Genomic DNA, 19,219 nt, shown 5'->3' with positions numbered 1-19,219 from the left:
ACAGTACACAAGTAAAGTGTACCTACCTTTTCTCCCTTGGCAACCACCAAAGATCCCTTTGAGATCTTCCACCGTTTGTTTCCGAATACAATGTTGTGACCTTCATCGTTCAATTGTCCTGTAGAGATCAAATTTTTGCGAAGAGAAGGAACATGCCTAACATCTTTAAGCTTCCATTCATTTCCGTTAGCAGTTTTGACAGAAACTGTACCTTTGCCGACAATCTCACAAGCTTCATCATCTCCCAAGTATACATACCCAAAATTACCTTCGGTGTAATCTTGGAAATGTTGCTTGTGTGGTGTCGCATGGAATGAAGCCCCGGAATCTACTATCCAGGAATTAGACACATTGTCTAATGAGAGAATTAGAGCATCTTGCTCTACTTTACCTGCCACATTGGCCTCCGATGTTGGCTTGTTGTCTTGAGACTCAGTCTCCTTCTTCTTCTTGGACCAACAATCCTTCTTGACGTGGCCCTTCTTTCCGCAGTTCCAACATTCAAGAACTGACTTTGTGCGTGACTTGCTCCGCCTTGAGCGATCACGACCCTTTTGGTTTTTGAACCTCTCCTTAGGCCTTCCTCTTGTTTCCACTGACAGTGCAGCACTTGATGATTCTCCTATGCTTCTCCTTCGTATTTCCTCGCTTAGGAGAACACCCACAACATCATCAAACTTAAGTGTATTTGTGCCAGAAATAGAATTACTTACAGCCATCACAAGGCTGTCCCAACTATCCGGTAGAGATGATAGTATAAGGAGAGCTCGCACTTCGTCATCGAAATTGATTTTCTCTACCATCTTTAGATTGAACAAGCGCTTCATAAGAAATACCTTATTGGATGCCGATGGTTTCTCGTAGAAGTCGTCAAGTGACTTCAACAAGTCCTCCGTGGTCTTCATCTCCGAAACGTTGAAGGCCACCGTTGACGCCAAGCTTAACCAGATTGTTCCCAGTGCCTTTCGATCAAGGACAATCCATGCTTCATCTGCCATCGTTGCGGGCTTCTTTGCAAGACCACCTAGTGGCAAATAGAGGTCCTTCTGGTAGAGATAGTCTTCAATCTGCATCTTCCAATGTTGGTAGTTTTTGCCGTTGAACTTCTCAATCTTGAGCTTCCCTTCCTCCGCCATAACTCCCACTCAATTCAAGGAATCCTTTCCTTGAGATAATTTAGCTATGAGCAAACCTTGCTCTGATACGACGTAGCTAAATAGATAATTAAGTAGATTACTTAATGGAGAGAGACAGATTTACATACACGAGATTATAGAGTAGAGAGAGAGAGAGAGAGTACACACGATATACGTGGTTCACCCAATGTGGGCTACGTCCACGGGAAAGCAGCCACTCAATGGATTTAGTACTTCAAAACAAGAAGTAGTTTACAAGGGATTATACCCTTAATGGAGCTCCCGCCTTGCTTCACTCTCACCACCTCACACTCACCTTGTTGCATCAACTTCACACTATTAAATGTGTGTAGAAATGGCCTCCTTTTATAGGCCAAAAGGGCTGCCCTCTCTCATGAGAGGCAGCCATGTGTAGCCGCCCTTGTGTAGATAAGTCCAAATCGGACCCTCCAATCCGCCCATGTGTGGTCGTCCTTGAGAAGACAAGTCCACTTTTGAATTCGGCCACCGGCCATTGACTTCCGACCACCGGCCACCAGTCATTGACTACCGGCCACCAGCTACCGGCCATTGACTACCGGCCAACCGACGGTTGTTTCCGACCACTTTCCGGTCACCGTCTGGCCATAATATTTCGGCGAAAAGGAATATTCCGACGAGGAAAAAAAAAGTCTCGGGGGCCCCTAAAGTTGCCCCTGATTCTTGTCCGTGAGAATTTTGGTTTCCGATGAGTGATTTTCCTTCACGCACGATGGCTTCTCCTCATAATGGGGGCCTTACAAATGTGCGCTTTTACCACAGAAAATTACAAGGGTAAATCAGGCTCCATACTTAACACAGTTTGGCTAACTGGAAGGCCAGAAGAACCAATCGATTTCAGCACACTAGCAAAGCAGGCACACTCTGGAGGAGCCACTGAAAATCAGAATAGTAATTTAGAGCTCAAAGGATTGTCTTGGGATTACGTTGAGGAGTCAACCAAGAGAAAGGGTGGAGAGCCTAACTGGTTACTTCCAGATGATTAGGAGATAGAGGAATGGAATTTGGGGTCTGAGGAAAACCCTAGATTGATCGAGGTCAATAAACATATGAATCCTACAATGAAAGAGAAGGCACGACATATATTCCAGCACTATAAAGATGTGTTCGCATGGAAACATACTGATCTCAAAGGAGTGGATCCATAGGTCTGTCAACATCGAATACCACTGAAACCAGATGCCAGACCAGTATGACTGCAGCACTATCGAATGAATCCAAATTATGCTAAGAAGGTCAAGGAAGAGATTAACAACCTTCTAAAAGTTGGGTTCATTACTGAAGTAGCCAGTAGTGATTGGTTGTTTCCTATTGTGGTTGTGCCTAAGAAGAATGGGAAGCTGAGAGTATGTGTAGATTATAGGAAATTGAATTCTCAAACCATCAAGGATCCATTTCCATTACCCTTCACAGATATGTTACTTGATGAAATTGCAGGTTATGAGATGTATAGCTTTATGGATGGTTATAGTGGCTATAACCAGTTACAGATTGCTCCTTAGGATCGGGGCAAGACCACTTTTATTACGGAGTGGGGAGCATTTATGTATCTAGTAATGCCATTTGGCCCTTGCAATGCATCGGCCACTTTTCAACGATGTATGATGGAAATATTCAGTGAATTTCTTCATCGGTTTCTCGCCATATTCATGGATGACTTCACTGTATATTCAATAGAGGAAAAGCATTTACTATTTTTGGAGATGGTTTTTAAGCGCTATCAGGAAAAGCGGATTTGTCTGAATCCATTCAAATCTGTTTTCTTAGTTTGGAAGGGACAGCTATTGGGACATGTGGTGTCCAGAAATGGAATAGAAATGGCCAATGACAAGATCCAGTGCGTTCAACAGGCCAAGGCGCCTAGAAATGCATCAGGATTAAGTTCTTTCCTGGGATATATTAATTTTTACAGAAGATTTGTGCAGAAGTTTGCTTCCCAAGCATTACCATTGTATGAACTTACAAAGAAAACCAGCAAGTTCAGTTGGACTGCTGAATGTGAAGAAAGTTTTCAAAAATTAAAGAATGTCGTCATCAGTAAATCGGTTCTTCGACAACCAAATTGGGATGTCATTTTTCATGTACATGTGGATGCTTTGGGATGGCGATGGGAGCAATACTAGCTCAGCCAGAAGAAAGAACTGATTATCCAGTATACTTTACCAGTCACTCATTTAGTCAAGCTAAACAAGGATATACAACTACTGAAAGAGTAGCCTTAGGGATGGTTTTCAATGCTACTAAATTCAGACATTATTTGTTGGGCAAGCTGTTTCATTTCTATGTGAATCATCAAGCCTTATTATTTTTTATTAATAAAGTCATTATTCAAGGCAGGCTGATACGGTGGATGATGTTCCTTATGGAATTTGAATTTTGTATTTTACATAAACCTGGCAAAAACCATTGTGGTGTTGATTTCTTGTCTAGGAGTACGGAGGGCTACTCTAAGGAGTCCTTAAGAGACAAGCCAGTAGATGCAGAACTATTTCAGCTAGAAGTGGCAGAATCAATTGATCCAGAATTGTATGAAGTATATCAGTTCCTGTCTAAGGGTGGGTTCCCAGATGACTGGACTCAGAATCAGAAGAAGGCTCTGGTTATTAAAAGTCTAAAGTTCACTATCATTGGCAGCTCACTCTACAGATGGGTGTCGATGGGATTCTTCGCCGATGTGTGCCTATGGAGGGTAGAATGCAAGTTATTGCAAAGGCACATAATGGGGAATCTGGTGGACATTTTTTTATTGATATTACTTTCAAGAAGATTTTGCAGGCTGGTTTGTGGTGGCAGACTTTAATATTTGATGTCAAAAGCTTTTGTAAAACATGTGATATATGCCAAAGAATGGGCAGACCCACAGCAGCAGATATGAGTCCTTTAACACCAGTCCAGCCACTAGGTGTTTTCATGAAATGGGGTCTGGATTTTATGGGTCCATTCAAAAAGATCACTCCAAGGAAGAATAGATATATATTAATTGATACCTGTTATGTGACCAAGTGGGTCGAAGCTAATGCTCTTCCCGACAACACAACAAAATCCATGGCTAGGTTCTTATTTGAGAATATTGTCTACCAATACGGATGTCCTATGGAGATTGTGTCGGACCAAGGTACACACTTTATAAATGACACTATGTATATTCTCATGGATATGCTTTCAGTCAAGCATCAAAAATCAACACCATATTATCCTAGATGCAATGGGAAAGGTGAAAGCAGTAACAAGACTGTCAAGACTATCCTTACCAAGATTGTGTAGAAAAAGCCAGAGCAGTGAGACTTGAAACTTCAAACTGCTCTATGGGCATATAGGACAGCTTATAAGGTCACTATGGGGTTAACACCATTTAGAATGGTGTATGGCACTGAAGCTGTTGTACCAATGGAATTTGTCATACCCAGTCTCAAGATGGCAGTAGAGCATGGTTTGGATTTTAATCACAATCTGGAAAAGAGACTGGAGGAGCTAACACAGCTAGATGAGCTGAGACAGAGGGCTATGCTGGAACAAGAAATTGTTCAGCAAAGAAGAAAACACTGGCATGACAGATGAATTAAGGTCAGGGAGTTTCAAAAAGGCAATCTAGTTCTCTTGTATCAATCAAAAATAGGCCCTAAGAAACCGAACTTAAAAATAGCCTGGGGAGGACCATTTGAAGTTGATTGGGTTTTCTCCAATGGCACGGTAAGGCTAAAAGATTTGTTTGGATTACTGCTGCCAGGGGTATATAATGGAGCTAAAATCAAGCTCTATTATTCAAAAGCCAGGGAAGCTTTTCGAGAAAGGGGTATTGATGGTCTGGAAACTGAAGACCAGGAAATTCCAGATCCGAACCTTGAGGGAAGAAAAGGCAGAAGCTAAAAGGGCTGCAGCGGCGGACAGATTCGCAACTCTACTGAGAATGAAGCGAGTTGATTTTAACTCATTGTTGACTACCCACACTACTCTGAAAGCCACATTAACAGAAAGATACATCTATAATAATCTGGCTGAGATATTAAGTCCAGAGGGGAATGTTGTGTTTAATATGGATAATTTGAGTACTCTCATGGAGACAATGCAGAGTGACTTGCAAGACAAACTCTCTGAATATAACAATGCTTTGGCAAATCAAGCTATCCTTGATTATATTGAATAGCAGAACAACCTTGAGAAAGATGATGATAAGGCAGAAGCTGAAGAAGAAGAGAATGAGGATGAATCAGAAGAAGGGCATGATGATGATGACTCTCCTCCATCTCCACCTTCAGGATCTGGTCGGGTGAAGGTCTGCAGTCGGGTGACCAGCAGGTGGGAGATCAACAACCCAGCAACACTGGAAATTCACGAGTACACCAGTCACAGCACAGTATGGATGATAAAGGGAAAGGAAAATTTGTGACTGAGATTCTAACAGGTGATGAGCAACATTCATTACAGCTCATCACACTGAACAAGAGATTACAACATCAGCAGGATCCTATAACCAGGATGTATCTGGAGGATGATGATCTTATCACTGATCTGGAGAAATTTCAGTGGCTATATGTCGGCACCAGGGAAATGGTTCAACATTGAAAATCAGTTGTTTTCCATGATTAGGAGGTGTGCCAATTGCCTGAGCATCCTAGTACAATACAACTGCTAGAGAGAGTGCGTAAATGGATACTAACTGCTGACGAGAAAGTAGCTAATCCACATTGGCAATGGCATTCTATTGCAGATTGTCATTCCCTAGCCATGGAATTAGAGCTCTTGTTAGGGAATAAGCTGACATATAAATGTATGAAAGATGTCAGAAGTCAATTAAAAGAGGTCTTGGTGCAAATGCAGATTGCTAGGGGAGTTCTGGATCAGAGGGTGCGAGCTATTCTTGAAGCTCAAACTACCACCAGCAAGGGACCTCGAACTCAAATGACAGTAGGAGAACAGGAAACTGCTCTCCGCAGATTATTTCAACTGGTTAAAGTTACCAGAAAGATAATGCAGTAGGAGAACCAGGCTGTCCTTAATTTTCTAGAGTTTGTACCTGATTCCCCAGTGCTCCTATATGCTTTACCAGCAAGAGAAGCGGAGCTACCGAGGTTTTTTCCAGCACTATATCCTCAACATATAGAACCAGTGGATCGGCTCACATACTTAAGATTACTGATGATCTTCAGGATTGGAATTAAGAGATGAGGTACAGAGGATCAAGTTGTGTATGGGACAATGGAAAATCCAGATTAGAGGTCTCACTAAGATCACAAACCAGCTACTGCAACTCACTGTTGAGTCCTCTAAAGTTTTTGAAAAGGACATTACGGCTAAACCAGGCCTAGGACCACAGTACAGAGAGATGGCTGAGATTCTCTTTGAAGCTAGGATCAAAACAAATGAGCCTCTTCTAGAAGGATGGATCCACACAGCTTTGCATTGTCACAAATTGGCCAGGACTCGTCTAACAAAATGCAGATGCACGCTCTATGATCCTGACACCAAAACTTATCATCCCCTCATACCTTATGAAGTCAAAATGACCACAGAGAGGTGGGATCAGCTTGAGCAAGAGGCCATTTACAGACTCATTGAGAAGGGCAATGCTGGCACTGGGACTTCTGAGACACCATCAAGACCTAAGGGCAGAAGGAAGCGGGTTTACTGGAAGGATACTAGGTAGTTCTATCTCAGAATTCGATGGAGGAATTTTCAAGCCGTTCTCAGAATCAGACAGTGGATTTTCTCAGTCAGGTGTTGGTATCTCTTTGGCTGGACACCCTTGGAATTACAATTATAGGGGTGTCAAGCACTCAACAAGCATGAAATATGGCATAAAGGTATATTTTTAGAAGGATCAGATGGTGGATTTTTTCAAAAAATTTGGAGTCTTACCAAAATTCAAGAAAGGAGGGAAGGATGTAGATGGCGGAGGCAGTCTCACTGGTGGAGGTAGTCTCACTAGGTGGGAATCGGCTCCTGAAAGCCGAGCAGCTGACCAGTTAGTAATTACCATGGCGGTTACCACAGTAACTTCAAGGGGCAATAAATAGGACCCATTACATTGTAATTGGGTTGGTTGTACTTTTGGGTTGTTTATCTTTTGACTTCTTACTCTTAGTTGTGGGGTTATAGTCCTAAAGTTGTTCCCAAGCTACATTATCCTCATTTGTAATCTTACTTTGGAATCCCTAATACAATAGTCGAGTGTGCTTTAGTCAGATATACTTTGTATCCATTCTTTCTGAACTCTGAATCTGAATTTGAATCTGAACACTAATTCCAGTCATTCAGTCTGTCTCTCTCCTCAGCAAATGTATTTCAGTTCATGTAACTGTTCCAGTCCAGTTTCTATCTTCTCCTCCAGTTCTACTGATTGAACTAATGAATCACCAGTAGCTGTAATTCTAACACTGGATTCAGCTATCTAAAAAGATCAGGTCCAATTTCAAGGACCAAAAACAAGATGGGTTCCAAAATCGCTAGTGGAAACTCAATCACAAAGAACCCACATAAAGATTCAAACGCTTCTCATGGGAGATAAAGCAAATGCTCCATAAGTCTCTACAACAGCTGAAGGACTTGTTTCATAAAGCAGTGTGAACCTACAACAAGTAGAGTCAATAGGAGCCAAAATTTGCCAACCTACTCGACAAAATGGTGGCATCCAATGACCAACACAATGGAAGAGGCCTAAATTTCTAGAACTTATGGAATTGGTGGATTTCTGGCCTTGAACAGGTATTTCCAAGTTGCCGTTAAACATACATGGCATAAAAGTCAAAGTCGGGTAGCTAAGCCACTAAATGAGCAAGGTGTTAGTCCCAAACCTTCATGTAATATTCTTTGTGGCCTATGTTTCTTAGCTATTCTAGGTACTGCTCAAGCTAGAAGATTTGAGCATGTTTATGTTGTGTCGCTCATGCTGGTATAGGTGGGCATAAGAGTCGAAGTCGTTGTAGTATAGTGGTAAGTGAAGGAGGAAGTCCAGCACAGTGAGTTAGGACGAGTGGACAAGCTTCTACATCAAAAACCCTTCTTGGAAAAACGTGGAAGCTATTGAGACGTCCTTTGATGTCACATGTGCTACATTTGTTCCTTGAAGCACCCATCAACTCCATCTTCCAGACTGCATGCTTTTGTTCGACAAATTTTCATATGCATATAGAGTGTCCCATAATTGGCACTTGCATTAGACACTCTTCCTTTGTTTCTCCCAAGCACTCACCTTGCATGACAGATACTTCAGGTCCAAATGCTCATCTCCAATAAAAGCGTATACCTAAGGCACTTTTTTCCCATTGGTTTTTTTCCCTTTGGTCATCCCGGTTTTCAGACCCTAATCTAGAAACTCTCATCATCGACTTCTTGTATATATTCCTTCTACATCAACAATAAGAAAATGACTACCCAAATCAATCAACAATGACTTGGAGCAAAAACTGCAGGTCTCCATATGCTTATCAAGAGAATCTTTTATCTCCAAGGTTGACAATAAAGCTCCATCAACAATGGCAAGTCAAATGTTAAGTATGGAGCCTGATTTACCCCTTGTAATTTTTTGTGTAAAAACGCACATTTGTAAGGCCCCCATTATGAGGAGAAGCCATCCTGTGTGAAGAAAAATCACTCGCCAGAGACCAAAATTTTCACGGCCAGTCTCGAGCAAAGCTTGAGACTTGCTTCGCCGGAGCTGGATGGCAGCCGAAAAGTGGTCGAAAAACGGCCAGTCATTTGGCCGCTTGGCCGGTGGTCAATGGTTAAAAGTCAATGGCCGGTGGCCGATTTCAAAGGCGGACTTGTCTTCTCAGGCAACCACACATGGGCAGATTGGAGGGTCCAATTTGGACTTGTCTACACAAGGGTGGCTACACACGGCTGCCTCTCATGGGCCCTTTTGGCCTATAAAAGGAGACCTCTTCTACACACAAAAGTGGATTGTGAAGCATTGTGGTGCATTGTGAAGTTGATGTGAGGTAGTGAGAGTGAAGCAAGGCGGGAGCTCCAAAAGGGTATAATCCCTTTGTAATCTACTTCTTGTTTTGAAGTACTAAAGCCATTGAGCGGTTGCTTTCCCGTGGACATAGCCCACATTGGGTGAACCACGTATATCATGTGCTTTCTCTCTCTCTCTCTCTCTCTCTCTCTCTCTCTCTCTCTCTCTCTCTCTCTCTCTCTCTCTCTCTCTCTCTCTATAATCTCTCTTGTGTAAAAATTATCTCTCTCCATTAAGTAAAGTACTCAATTATCTACTTAGCTATGTCATATTTCCTAACATCAAAGAATGGCCTACAACAACAAGCAATGACAAATTCCGCAAGAGAGTCAACAACAACAATCGAAAGTAGCTCACACAGTGCTTCAACATTGGTGACCTATTGCAGACAACTCAAATTACGGTGGACATGGAAAGCATACCCATTATAAATTCCATGCCACAAAGAAACTCAAAAACTTGAAAATCCCTCTTCATGGTGGTTAAGACTGGCAACAAAGAGAAGACTGCGCAATGAGAAGAAAAGTTGTCTTGATAATCAAAGATCAAGTCACGTACCAACAACATGGCAGATATGAATGACTCAAGGATAGGGGAGTGTCATCTCAACACCAAAGATCTTCCGAAGATAAAGACCAACCTTGAAGACAAAGATTCAATGATCAATGGAAATACAAAGAATGTCATACAAAGACAACGAAAAACAATGATAACTTCAGCAAAAAAGCTCTCAACAACAAAACATAAGGAGTTCCATAGTGCTGAAGCTAGTGAAGTATTACAAGCCAATGACAAAGACAGAAACATCAAAAGAACTCTTCACGAAATCTATGAATCTCTCTAGGAAGGGGGGAGCGTCATCCAATGACAAAGCACTTCTCAAGCTGAAGGCCAACCTTGAAGACAAAGCTGAAGACAGCCCTATGACAAGACTGCACAAGGTCTTGTCAAGGGACAATACAATTTAGGAAGGGAAGAATGTTACGAGACAAACCGAATGGGCGCCCACTTGGCCAGACACGTAGCCGGACACCACATTTGTACTCTATTAGTTTTTTGAGCTAGTGTAGTGATACTCTGTGTAAATCTTGATTCCAAAGTAGCAAGTAATTAGTTCCCTGAGTTGTAATGTTGTCATGACATTTGTAAACTCTATGTGAACTCGCCATTGGCCATTTAAAAATCCCTAGGTATAAAGGTCAATAACTTTAATGTGAAAGGAGGCTTATCTTTAGAGAAGAAAGAGCTTTGTTGTACGTACGCTCAAGCTACGAAGCTGCTCCAACTTGTAATCAACTTTTCTAATGATTGGGTAATCCGATTTCAATTCAAAAACTTGCATTGTGTTCCTCTCTCTTTGCTCTTTTATTTAAGTATAAGCATTATCAGTTTTGTTGTGGTTCGCGACTATGCATCTGTGAGCCTAATATTCAAATTTGAGTGCTTAAATCGCTGTTTTTAGTAGTCGTTATGAACATAGGAGAGTGTTCTTAGACCATAGGGCCACATTTCTGGACTGATCTCTTGCAGTTTTCAGGACCTTTTTTATGATGGATCATGATTTTGATACCTTGTTGGATTGCAACCAAAGTTGGTAGGATAATGCCCCTAGGTGTCCTAGACCTCCTCTAAAGTTTTGTTGCATTTCGAGTCTGTTCAAGTGTCGAAATGGCGTGATGACATAGAGTTGTGAGAAAGAATATAGGCAAATTTCCCTGATCATTGAGTGTTGGTTTGCTTGTTGACTAAGTGTGTTTGCTTGGTAAGGTTCACTTCTTGAGATTGACGATCTCAAAGAGTCAGGGAAGCTTGCCCGAGAAGCATCCGTAGTGAAGAGCGAAACAACGGGTCTTGGTCACGTTGGTGAGGTGGTGAGCACACATACCCTCTCTCTCTCTCTCTCTCTCTCTATATATATATATATATATATATATATATATATATATATATATATATATATATATATGAGGCTTTTGCGTTCATATTCATGTGCTTCTTTGAATTATGTTGCCATCTGACCTAGATTATGTTTGTTTTGTGTGCTCGCCTGCATGGCAAGGTATTGCTTCAATGATCGACAATGGCAGCGTGTCTTTTAACGGTAACATGTCGTCCCAACTTCTCTCTCTCTCTCTCTCTCTCTCTCTCTCTCTCTCTCTCTCTCTCTCTCTCTCTCTCTCTCTCTCTCTCTCTCTCTCTCTCTCTCTCTCAAGTGGTATAACCATTTTTATCACCCAAGTGTGGTACATTGGCTATGTCATTTCCCTGTGGAAATAACATGTCTTGAGTTCAACTCCTCGTCCGATAGATCTTTAAGGTCTCTTGGGATAGTTTCTTACGACGTTAAAAATATCTTCTTCTCGGGTGTGTGTGTGTGTGTGTGAGAGAGAGAGAGAGAGAGAGCGATAATAAAAAGAGGAAAATGGTATAACCTTTCTATCACCCAAGTGTGGTAGATTGGCTATGCTATTTCCCTCTTGAATAATAGGTCTTGAGTTCAACTCTCCTCGTCGGATAGATCTTTAAGGTCTCTTGGGATAGTTTCCTACGACAAAACAATGCTCTCTCTCTCTCTCTCTCTCTCTCTCTCTCTCTCTCTCTCTCTCTCTCTCTCTCTCTCTCTCTCTCTCTCTCTCTCTCTCTCTCTCTCTCTCTCTCTCTCTCTCTCTCTCTCTCTCTCTCTCTCTCTCTCTCTTTGATTTCAATGCATAGTTGATGACGATTGTTGCATGCGCTAAAGTGCTCTTAATGACTCCTAGAAGAGCGCCAATGATTTTCTCTTAATGAAGCCCCAGCCTTCACAGATAGTGCGAATCTCGTTCGCTTGCCCTTCAGGCTTCCATAGGAGGGAGGACAGATAATCTCTCTCTCTCTCTCTTTTTTTTTTAAAAAAAAAATCCAAAATCCAGATAGCTGATGCAATTACTCTTAGTTTTATCCACAACCTTGCGTTCGAGAGCGCACAGCAATGCAAGAGCAAGACGGAAAATCATGAGTATCAGAATACACAGCTACCAAAGCATGATTTGTAGAGCCATTTTTAAATACAATCTCAACCTTACAAGGACAAGTTGTATTACAACATCTTACAAAAATTGAACCTTCTCTTCAATCAAGCAATACTGAAGTCTGAAACTACAGCTACATATCCCGTTTAAACTTCGCTTCAAATTGGCGCCGTAACTCCAAAGCTCTGTTGTAAAGCTTCACATCTATACCATCTACATTCCGGCCAACTCTTGCCTGGAGAAACAACTCTTGATGAGGAGGTGACTTCAGCTCTCCAATGAATTGAAATAGAGACCCAGTTCTTAAGAGTAGGTCACGGAGATGTTGCGTGGCCACTTGCAAGCTGGTACCATCCTCCTCGCAAATCACAGCCATTCCTGTTTCAATGTCATAGCTTAACAACCTTCCCATGACACGGAAGGAGTCGGAAGTTCGAAACAAGGGACTGGCGGAGTGGAGCTCTCGCAAATGTACGATAGTGCCAGGCTCCACGCACGGAGACATGTTGTGTGTGTTGGTCCACCTCCCTTCTAGCTATCCAGCCCAAGAGCTTATATGGAGCCAACCATATTGCTTCTTACGCGCAGCCGCCAGTGCACCATGGCTAATTCCTCTCGCTAAATCTTCTTGTGTAAGGCTTCCTTGAAGATCCTACAATTTGTCTTCTTGGTCGAGCATAGAGCAAGCTGCCCTGTGTACTATAGAGCATGCATGGATGCGCTTCTGCTGCTGCAAACTCCGAGATTAACTGATCAGGATGCAGCAAGAGTTGCGACTGGCAGGAAGGTAGCTGCAGGCCTGCTCATTGTTTCCATTGCAACCCCAATTACGCTCGAGTAGATACATCAGAAAAAAAGCATGCGATGTCGAGGCGATGCCCATGAATGTCTACACCCAAAAATAGTCAGGTCGTCCTGCGCATCTCTCTCTCTCTCTCTCTCTCTCTCTCTCTCTCTCTCTCTCTCTCTCTCTCTCTCTCTCTCTCTCTCTCTCTCTCTTCTCTCTCTCTCTCTCTCTCTCTCTCTCTCTCTCTCTCTCTCTCTCTCTCTCTCTCTCTCTCTCTCTCTCTCTCTCTCTCTCTCTCTCTCTCTCTCGCGGGCGCCAAATCCCTGATATTGAATCCTGATCAGCCATTACAAACCTTCGAGGGTGACTTGGGGAGCTCGCTCACCGTCAACGCGCGCGCTGACGATCACCGAGCTTATGTTATGGGCTTTTTTTAGTGCTTAGCAGAGTCATTTCTTTTACAATTCTAATCCCACACAACTTCAAAAATTGAGATCAAGAGCTCGTAAACCGTTTGTGTGCTCTCATGGGCTCTTCTTTTTAGCAAAAAAGAGTCTTTTTCTATATATTTTTCTTAAGCAAGATACATGTTTGGCTAATTTAACCTCTCCTTGTTGATGCGTTCAAGAGCCCAAGTCCCTCTGCGTGCACGTTGACGGAATGTGACCTTGTGAAGACATCAACATAATTTTGACTTCGCACTATTTATATCTATTTCCATTGCAATAAGCCCCATAAATTTTTTTTTAAAAACAGTTTCACCAATTGTGTCCTCTTGTAGTGAGCCCCGCAACAACAATATTGTTTTTACTCATTCTTTCTTTGAGAGCTCGCAGCTCGTCCGCGCATGCGCGGGCGAATTGCGAGCTCTTTTCCTATAATTTTATGGTGGATATATTAGATAATGATGGTCAATTTGCGTGCGTGAGCTCTTCTCCTACATATTTAAGGTTGATATGTTAGATATGTTGGAATTAGGGTTGCAAAGAAACACACACAGCTTGGAGAAGACGAAGGAAGCTCAAGGCACACAATAGAGAGTGTATTACTTAGTGTGCAATGGAAAGATAGATAGCCCTAGAGTGATGGGCGTATATACAATGCACGGGGGAAAAAACCTCCTAAAGAGGGAAAAAATGCCCCGGCAGTCCTAGTGTGTTCACACACATCACTACCACATGTATATGGTAACAAATCCCCCTTGGAGTGATGCGGTGAACGAGAGCTGGCACATGAGTAAAGGGAAGTGCCATGCCCTGAGGACGGGATCAGTCCACAAAGGAGAGTAAGCCCAAAGCTTTGCGGAAAGCTTCAAGCTTCTCACGAGACAATGCCTTTCTGAAAATATCTGCAAGGTTGTCCTGTGTTGGCACATAAGCCAAGCTGATCTCTCCTGCTGAGAGCCTCTCCCTGACATAGTGGTAATGCACCTCAATGTGCTTTGTGCAAGCATGAAAAACTGGGTTCCTCGCAACTGCCCATGCGCTCTGACTATCAGTGTAGATAGTGTTGGCAGTGTCATGTCCAACACCCAAATCAGCCATAAGGCGTCTGAGCCATACACACTCAACCGTAGCTATGAAGACTGCCCTGTACTCAGCCTCACAACTCAAAGTGGCCACAGTAGGTTGCTTCTTGCTCAACCATGATATACATGAACTGCCAAGCATGAAACAAAAACCACTCGTGGACACTCGCGTGTCAAAACAGCCAGCCCAATCTGAGTCCGAAAAAGCATGTAAGTCTAGCGGCAATGATCCCCCCTTTGGATAAAACAAGCCAAGATATAAAGTGCCACTAAGGTAGCGGAAAATCCTCTTGACAGCCTGCCAATGCTTAGACCCTGGGCTATGCATAAATCTGCTGACCTGTGAGACTGCAAATTGAATATCGGCCTCGTGTAGCATACATAAATGAGGCAACCAACAGCAGTTTGGTAAAGAGTGACATCAGCAGGATCGCCAGCATCATGTAGACTCAACTTCAAACCTGTTTCCATGGGAGTGGCAATAGGTTTGCAATCCTCAAGTCCAAACTTACATAGCAATGTCTCTATGTAACTTTTCTGACACAAGGCAATACCACCATCACACTGCTTAAACAGGATACCCAAGTAATGATGCAACAGCCCCAAATCTTTCATCTTGAAAGTAGCATTCAAATCAGCCTTAAATTCAGCAATATGTCTCTCATTTGGTCCAGTGATCCGCAAATCATCAACATAAAGAACCACGATGAGAAATACATCACCCTCACGTTTTACATACAATGTGCTTTCTGTTGGACTGTTACGAAAGCCTTGTTTGACCAAAGCACGAGGAGATTGCTTCAACCCATACAAAGCCTTGTTACATTTGCACACTTTGTCCTCTTGTCCTTTTGTGACAAAACCGCGAGGCTACGTTACATAAAGTTCCTCAAATATGTCACCATTCAAGAAAGCAGTAACAATATTTGATTGATGTACATCCCAACCAAAATGAGCTGCCAATGCACATAGAAAACATACAGTAGTCATACGACAAGTGGGAGCAAAAGTCTCTTCATAATCTATGCCTTTTTGCTATGCATAACCCTTTGCAACAAGTCGAGCCTTATGGTGATCGATCTCACCATTCGGTTTGCGTTTCAACTTGTAAACCCACTTTGTACCAATGGCCTTTTTGTTAGGAGGCAAATCACATAAAGTCCATGTGTCATTTTCTATAAGTGCATCATATTCTGATTGCATGGCAGCCATCCAATTTTCTGAATTTTGTGCTTCATCAAAAGTCAGAGGCTCCTCAACATCATGTAAGCTAGACACAGCCAAAGCATAACAATCTGATGCATAAGATGCATGGCGAGAGCCTGAACGAGTACGACTAGACAAAGGTGCATCCAATTTACTGTCACGCACAGTGTGCACCAGCCATTTTGGCATACCTCTAGCCTGCTCATTTTTAGCCCTTTCCTCATCAAGTACATCATGTACATCTACATCAGTAATAGGCTAATCTAAAACATTTTTAGAAACCCCCATAGGCTGTACATTTGCCTCATTGGAACTTACATTCGTATTTCCACCACTGAAAAGAGGCAACAAAGTGTCATAAATGTCCTGTGAGCTTACATTACTGTCTCTAGTACATGACAGCAAGGGCTGAAAAGAATCTTCCACAAACACTACATCCCAAGAAACCAAAATACGTTTTCTCTGGGGATGATACAATCTGTAACCTTTGCTTTCAGCACTATAACCAACAAAAATACATTTGACAGCCTTATCATCCAATTTTCTGTGTTGCACTTGTGGCACCAAAGCATATGGCAAACAGCCAAAAACACGCATGTGCTCAATAGAAGGTTTTCTATCATGCCATGCTTCATATGGAGTAATAGACTGCAAAGCTTTCGTAGGACACCTGTTAAGTACATAAGTGGCACACATGATGGCCTCAAGCCAAAACGAATGCGGCAAAGCTTGACTTTTGACCATACATCGTGCTATTTCCGTCAGTGACCTGTTTTTCCTCTCAGCAACACCATTTTGCTGAGGTGTATAAGGCACTGTACATTGGTGTTTTATCCCACGACTAGCTAGAAATGCATTAAATTCATGAGACATATACTCCCCCCCTCAATCTGAACGGAGGGTGCCCATAGTACATTTCGAGACATTTTCAGCCATAGCCAGAAATTGTTTGAAGCACATAAAAACTTCGGACTTCACTTTAAGCGGAAATACCCATGCATGCCTGGAGTAATCATCAATGAAAGTCACGAAGTACAGGTAATTGCCCAAGGACGGAGTTTGCATGGGCCCACAAACATCACTATGCACAAGCTGCAACCTGCATGTGGCCCGAACTGAACCATCCTTTGGAAATTTAGAACGGTGCATCTTACCCAAAATACAGCCTTCACAAACATGTTTGACAGGTGCTTCAAGAGGCGGCAAAGAAGCAACCATATCAGATTTCTGCAAACGCAGCAAACTGGCAAAATTCAGATGACCAAAACGTGCATGCCAAAGTTTTTCATCTGAAATAGCCCTTGAATCTACAACAGCATTTGCAAAAATTTTTCCACACTTGTCATACAAAGTGAGCTTATACAGCCCACGGCACAAAAGCCCAGATGCAACAATTTCATCACCGAAACTAAGATCATGAACTGTACATCTGTCATCCACAAATTTGACTACAAGTCCAAGTCTAGCAAATGCGGATACAGACAAGAGATTCTTCTTGATCCCAGGTACATAAAGTGCATCAACAAGTGTGAAGGAACTGCCATTAGCAGCAGTGAGCACAATCTTTTCAACTCCCTTGAATGGATAAGAGGCATTGTTGGCACAAGTGACTGAATTCCCATGAGGGACAGACTCGAGAGAGGTAAACAATTCACGACATGAGGTAATGTGCTTTGTAGCACCACTGTCGAAATACCACACATGTGAATCTGCAGCAACAACAACTGACAAGCATGCATCATGGACAGCAGGATTGTAAGTGCACTCTGCGCTAAAAGCCCATTCTGCATCAACATCAGCAACACAGTCTCCTTTCACAGAAGACTCAACAATGGCTGCATTTGTAGTGGAACCAGAATTTGCAGTGGAACCACCCTCTTTCTTCTTAGCCTCTTTGGCCTTCAACTTAGGACACGACTTGATCAAGTGATCATTGGCTTTACAATAATGGCAACGCATCTTCCTTTTGCCCTTATCACCAAAATTGCCAGACGAAGTACTGCCAGGAGAAGCATTAGGAACAAAATTTTTGCCACTCGCAGCAGAACCATAAGAAGTGGCTACATTACTGTTACCACCCTTTCTTTGAGAAGCAATAAAAGCTTGTTCAACTGCACGCTGCCTAGTCCTGTTTTTTCTAAAAAGTGACTCTTGCAACAGCAATGTGCATAATGCATCAAACTTGACAACTTCAGGATTTCCTTGGGTCATCAGTCTCCAAGTACTAGCAAAAGTCTGGTAGGAATCTGGTAAGGCATCAAGAACAGTCTGCACAAGGGAACTGTCTGAAATGACTTCACCTGCAAAAATAAGCTGCTCATTGATATCCTTGACACTAGCAAGGAAAGTGTCCATATCATCTTCCTCATGCATAATCTTTGACTCCAGCTCTTTACGCAGCAAAGCAATTTTAGCCTCATTGCGGCTTGCATAAAGACCTGCTAAAATATCCCAAGCCTGTTTTGCAGATTTTGCTGAACGGATGTGAGGAACAATGGTGCGCTTCACAGACAACCCAATCAATGCATGAGCATGCTAATCCTTAACATCCCAACGAGCTTGTTCTGCGGTAGGCAAAACAACTCTAACAGTTGCAATCCTTGCAGCAAGACCTGCAACATCCTCAACATTGCCTACATCCTCAGAACCAGGACGTACATCAATGCCCTGCACAATGTTCTAGACACCCTTTGACACAAGAACATGTTGGATCATATAAGCCCACATAGGGTAGTTGTCCCCATCCAGCCTGTCCTCAACAGCAAACATCTTGAACACATCTATGTTGTTGTTGTCAGCCATGGTAAATGATGCACCTGATGTGAAAACTGCCCGAAAATAGGAGAAACGGAGCAGGAACAACCTGTGCTATATAGCACAAACCGTAGAGGACTATAAGGCACCTGTTATGCAGAAAACGGCACTGATAGAAATTCTGCACAAAATGACGAAATAGCCCTTGCAGTACTGCCTGTAGTGGAAACGGAGGCCGAAATGAGCCCAAATCAAAATTCTGAGCAGACCAAGCTCTTTGAGCTGTCCCAAAATATTTGTCGACCTGCGAACGCTCGCCAAAGATCACTAAAATCAGAGAAAGTGAGCAGGCGTGTGCTGGAGCAGCTGTCGACTAAGCCCGGGAGGACGTGACCTGCTCTGATAACAATTGTTGGAATTAGGGTTGCAGAGAAACACACACAGCTTGGAGAAGACAAAGGAAGCTCAAGGCACACAATAGAGAGTGTATTACTTAGTGTGAAATGGAAAGATAGATAGCCCTAGAGTGATGGGCGTATATACAATGCACGGGGGGAAAAACCTCCTAAAGAGGGAAAAAATGCCCCGGCGGTCCTAGTGTGTTCACACACATCACTACCACATGTATATGGTAACAAGATAATGATAGCCCGTGTCGGTGAGTGAGCTCTTCTCTTACAATTTTAAGCCTGGTATGTTAGATAACGATTTGACCAAAGTTAGGACAATCCTATTCTTTTGACTTTGGAAACCTTCAGGAATGGTGTTGCAACTTGCGAGTGGAAGAATTTGAAGTTGGATAAT

The 19,219-nt window shown here is 42.6% G+C and overlaps 1 protein-coding gene across 1 annotated transcript; it reads right to left on the bottom strand.

The window, feature by feature from the left end:
• Window positions 1–12,171: 12,171 nt before the first annotated feature.
• LOC147425977 (CST complex subunit TEN1-like) lies at window positions 12,172–12,637 on the bottom strand. Its single transcript, XM_086499071.1, has one exon. It carries the CDS (start codon window positions 12,550–12,552, stop codon window positions 12,274–12,276), a length of 279 nt encoding a protein of 92 aa, XP_086355197.1. The 5' UTR covers window positions 12,553–12,637; the 3' UTR covers window positions 12,172–12,273.
• Window positions 12,638–19,219: the final 6,582 nt, after the last annotated feature.

The sequence above is a fragment of the Adiantum capillus-veneris genome, chromosome 24, assembly GCF_014529385.1.
Source record: "Adiantum capillus-veneris isolate H3 chromosome 24, ASM1452938v2, whole genome shotgun sequence".
NCBI classification, from domain to species: Eukaryota; Viridiplantae; Streptophyta; class Polypodiopsida; order Polypodiales; family Pteridaceae; genus Adiantum; species Adiantum capillus-veneris.
Note: the sequence above shows the minus strand (reverse complement) of the source record. Positions and strands in the feature narration are given on the sequence as shown.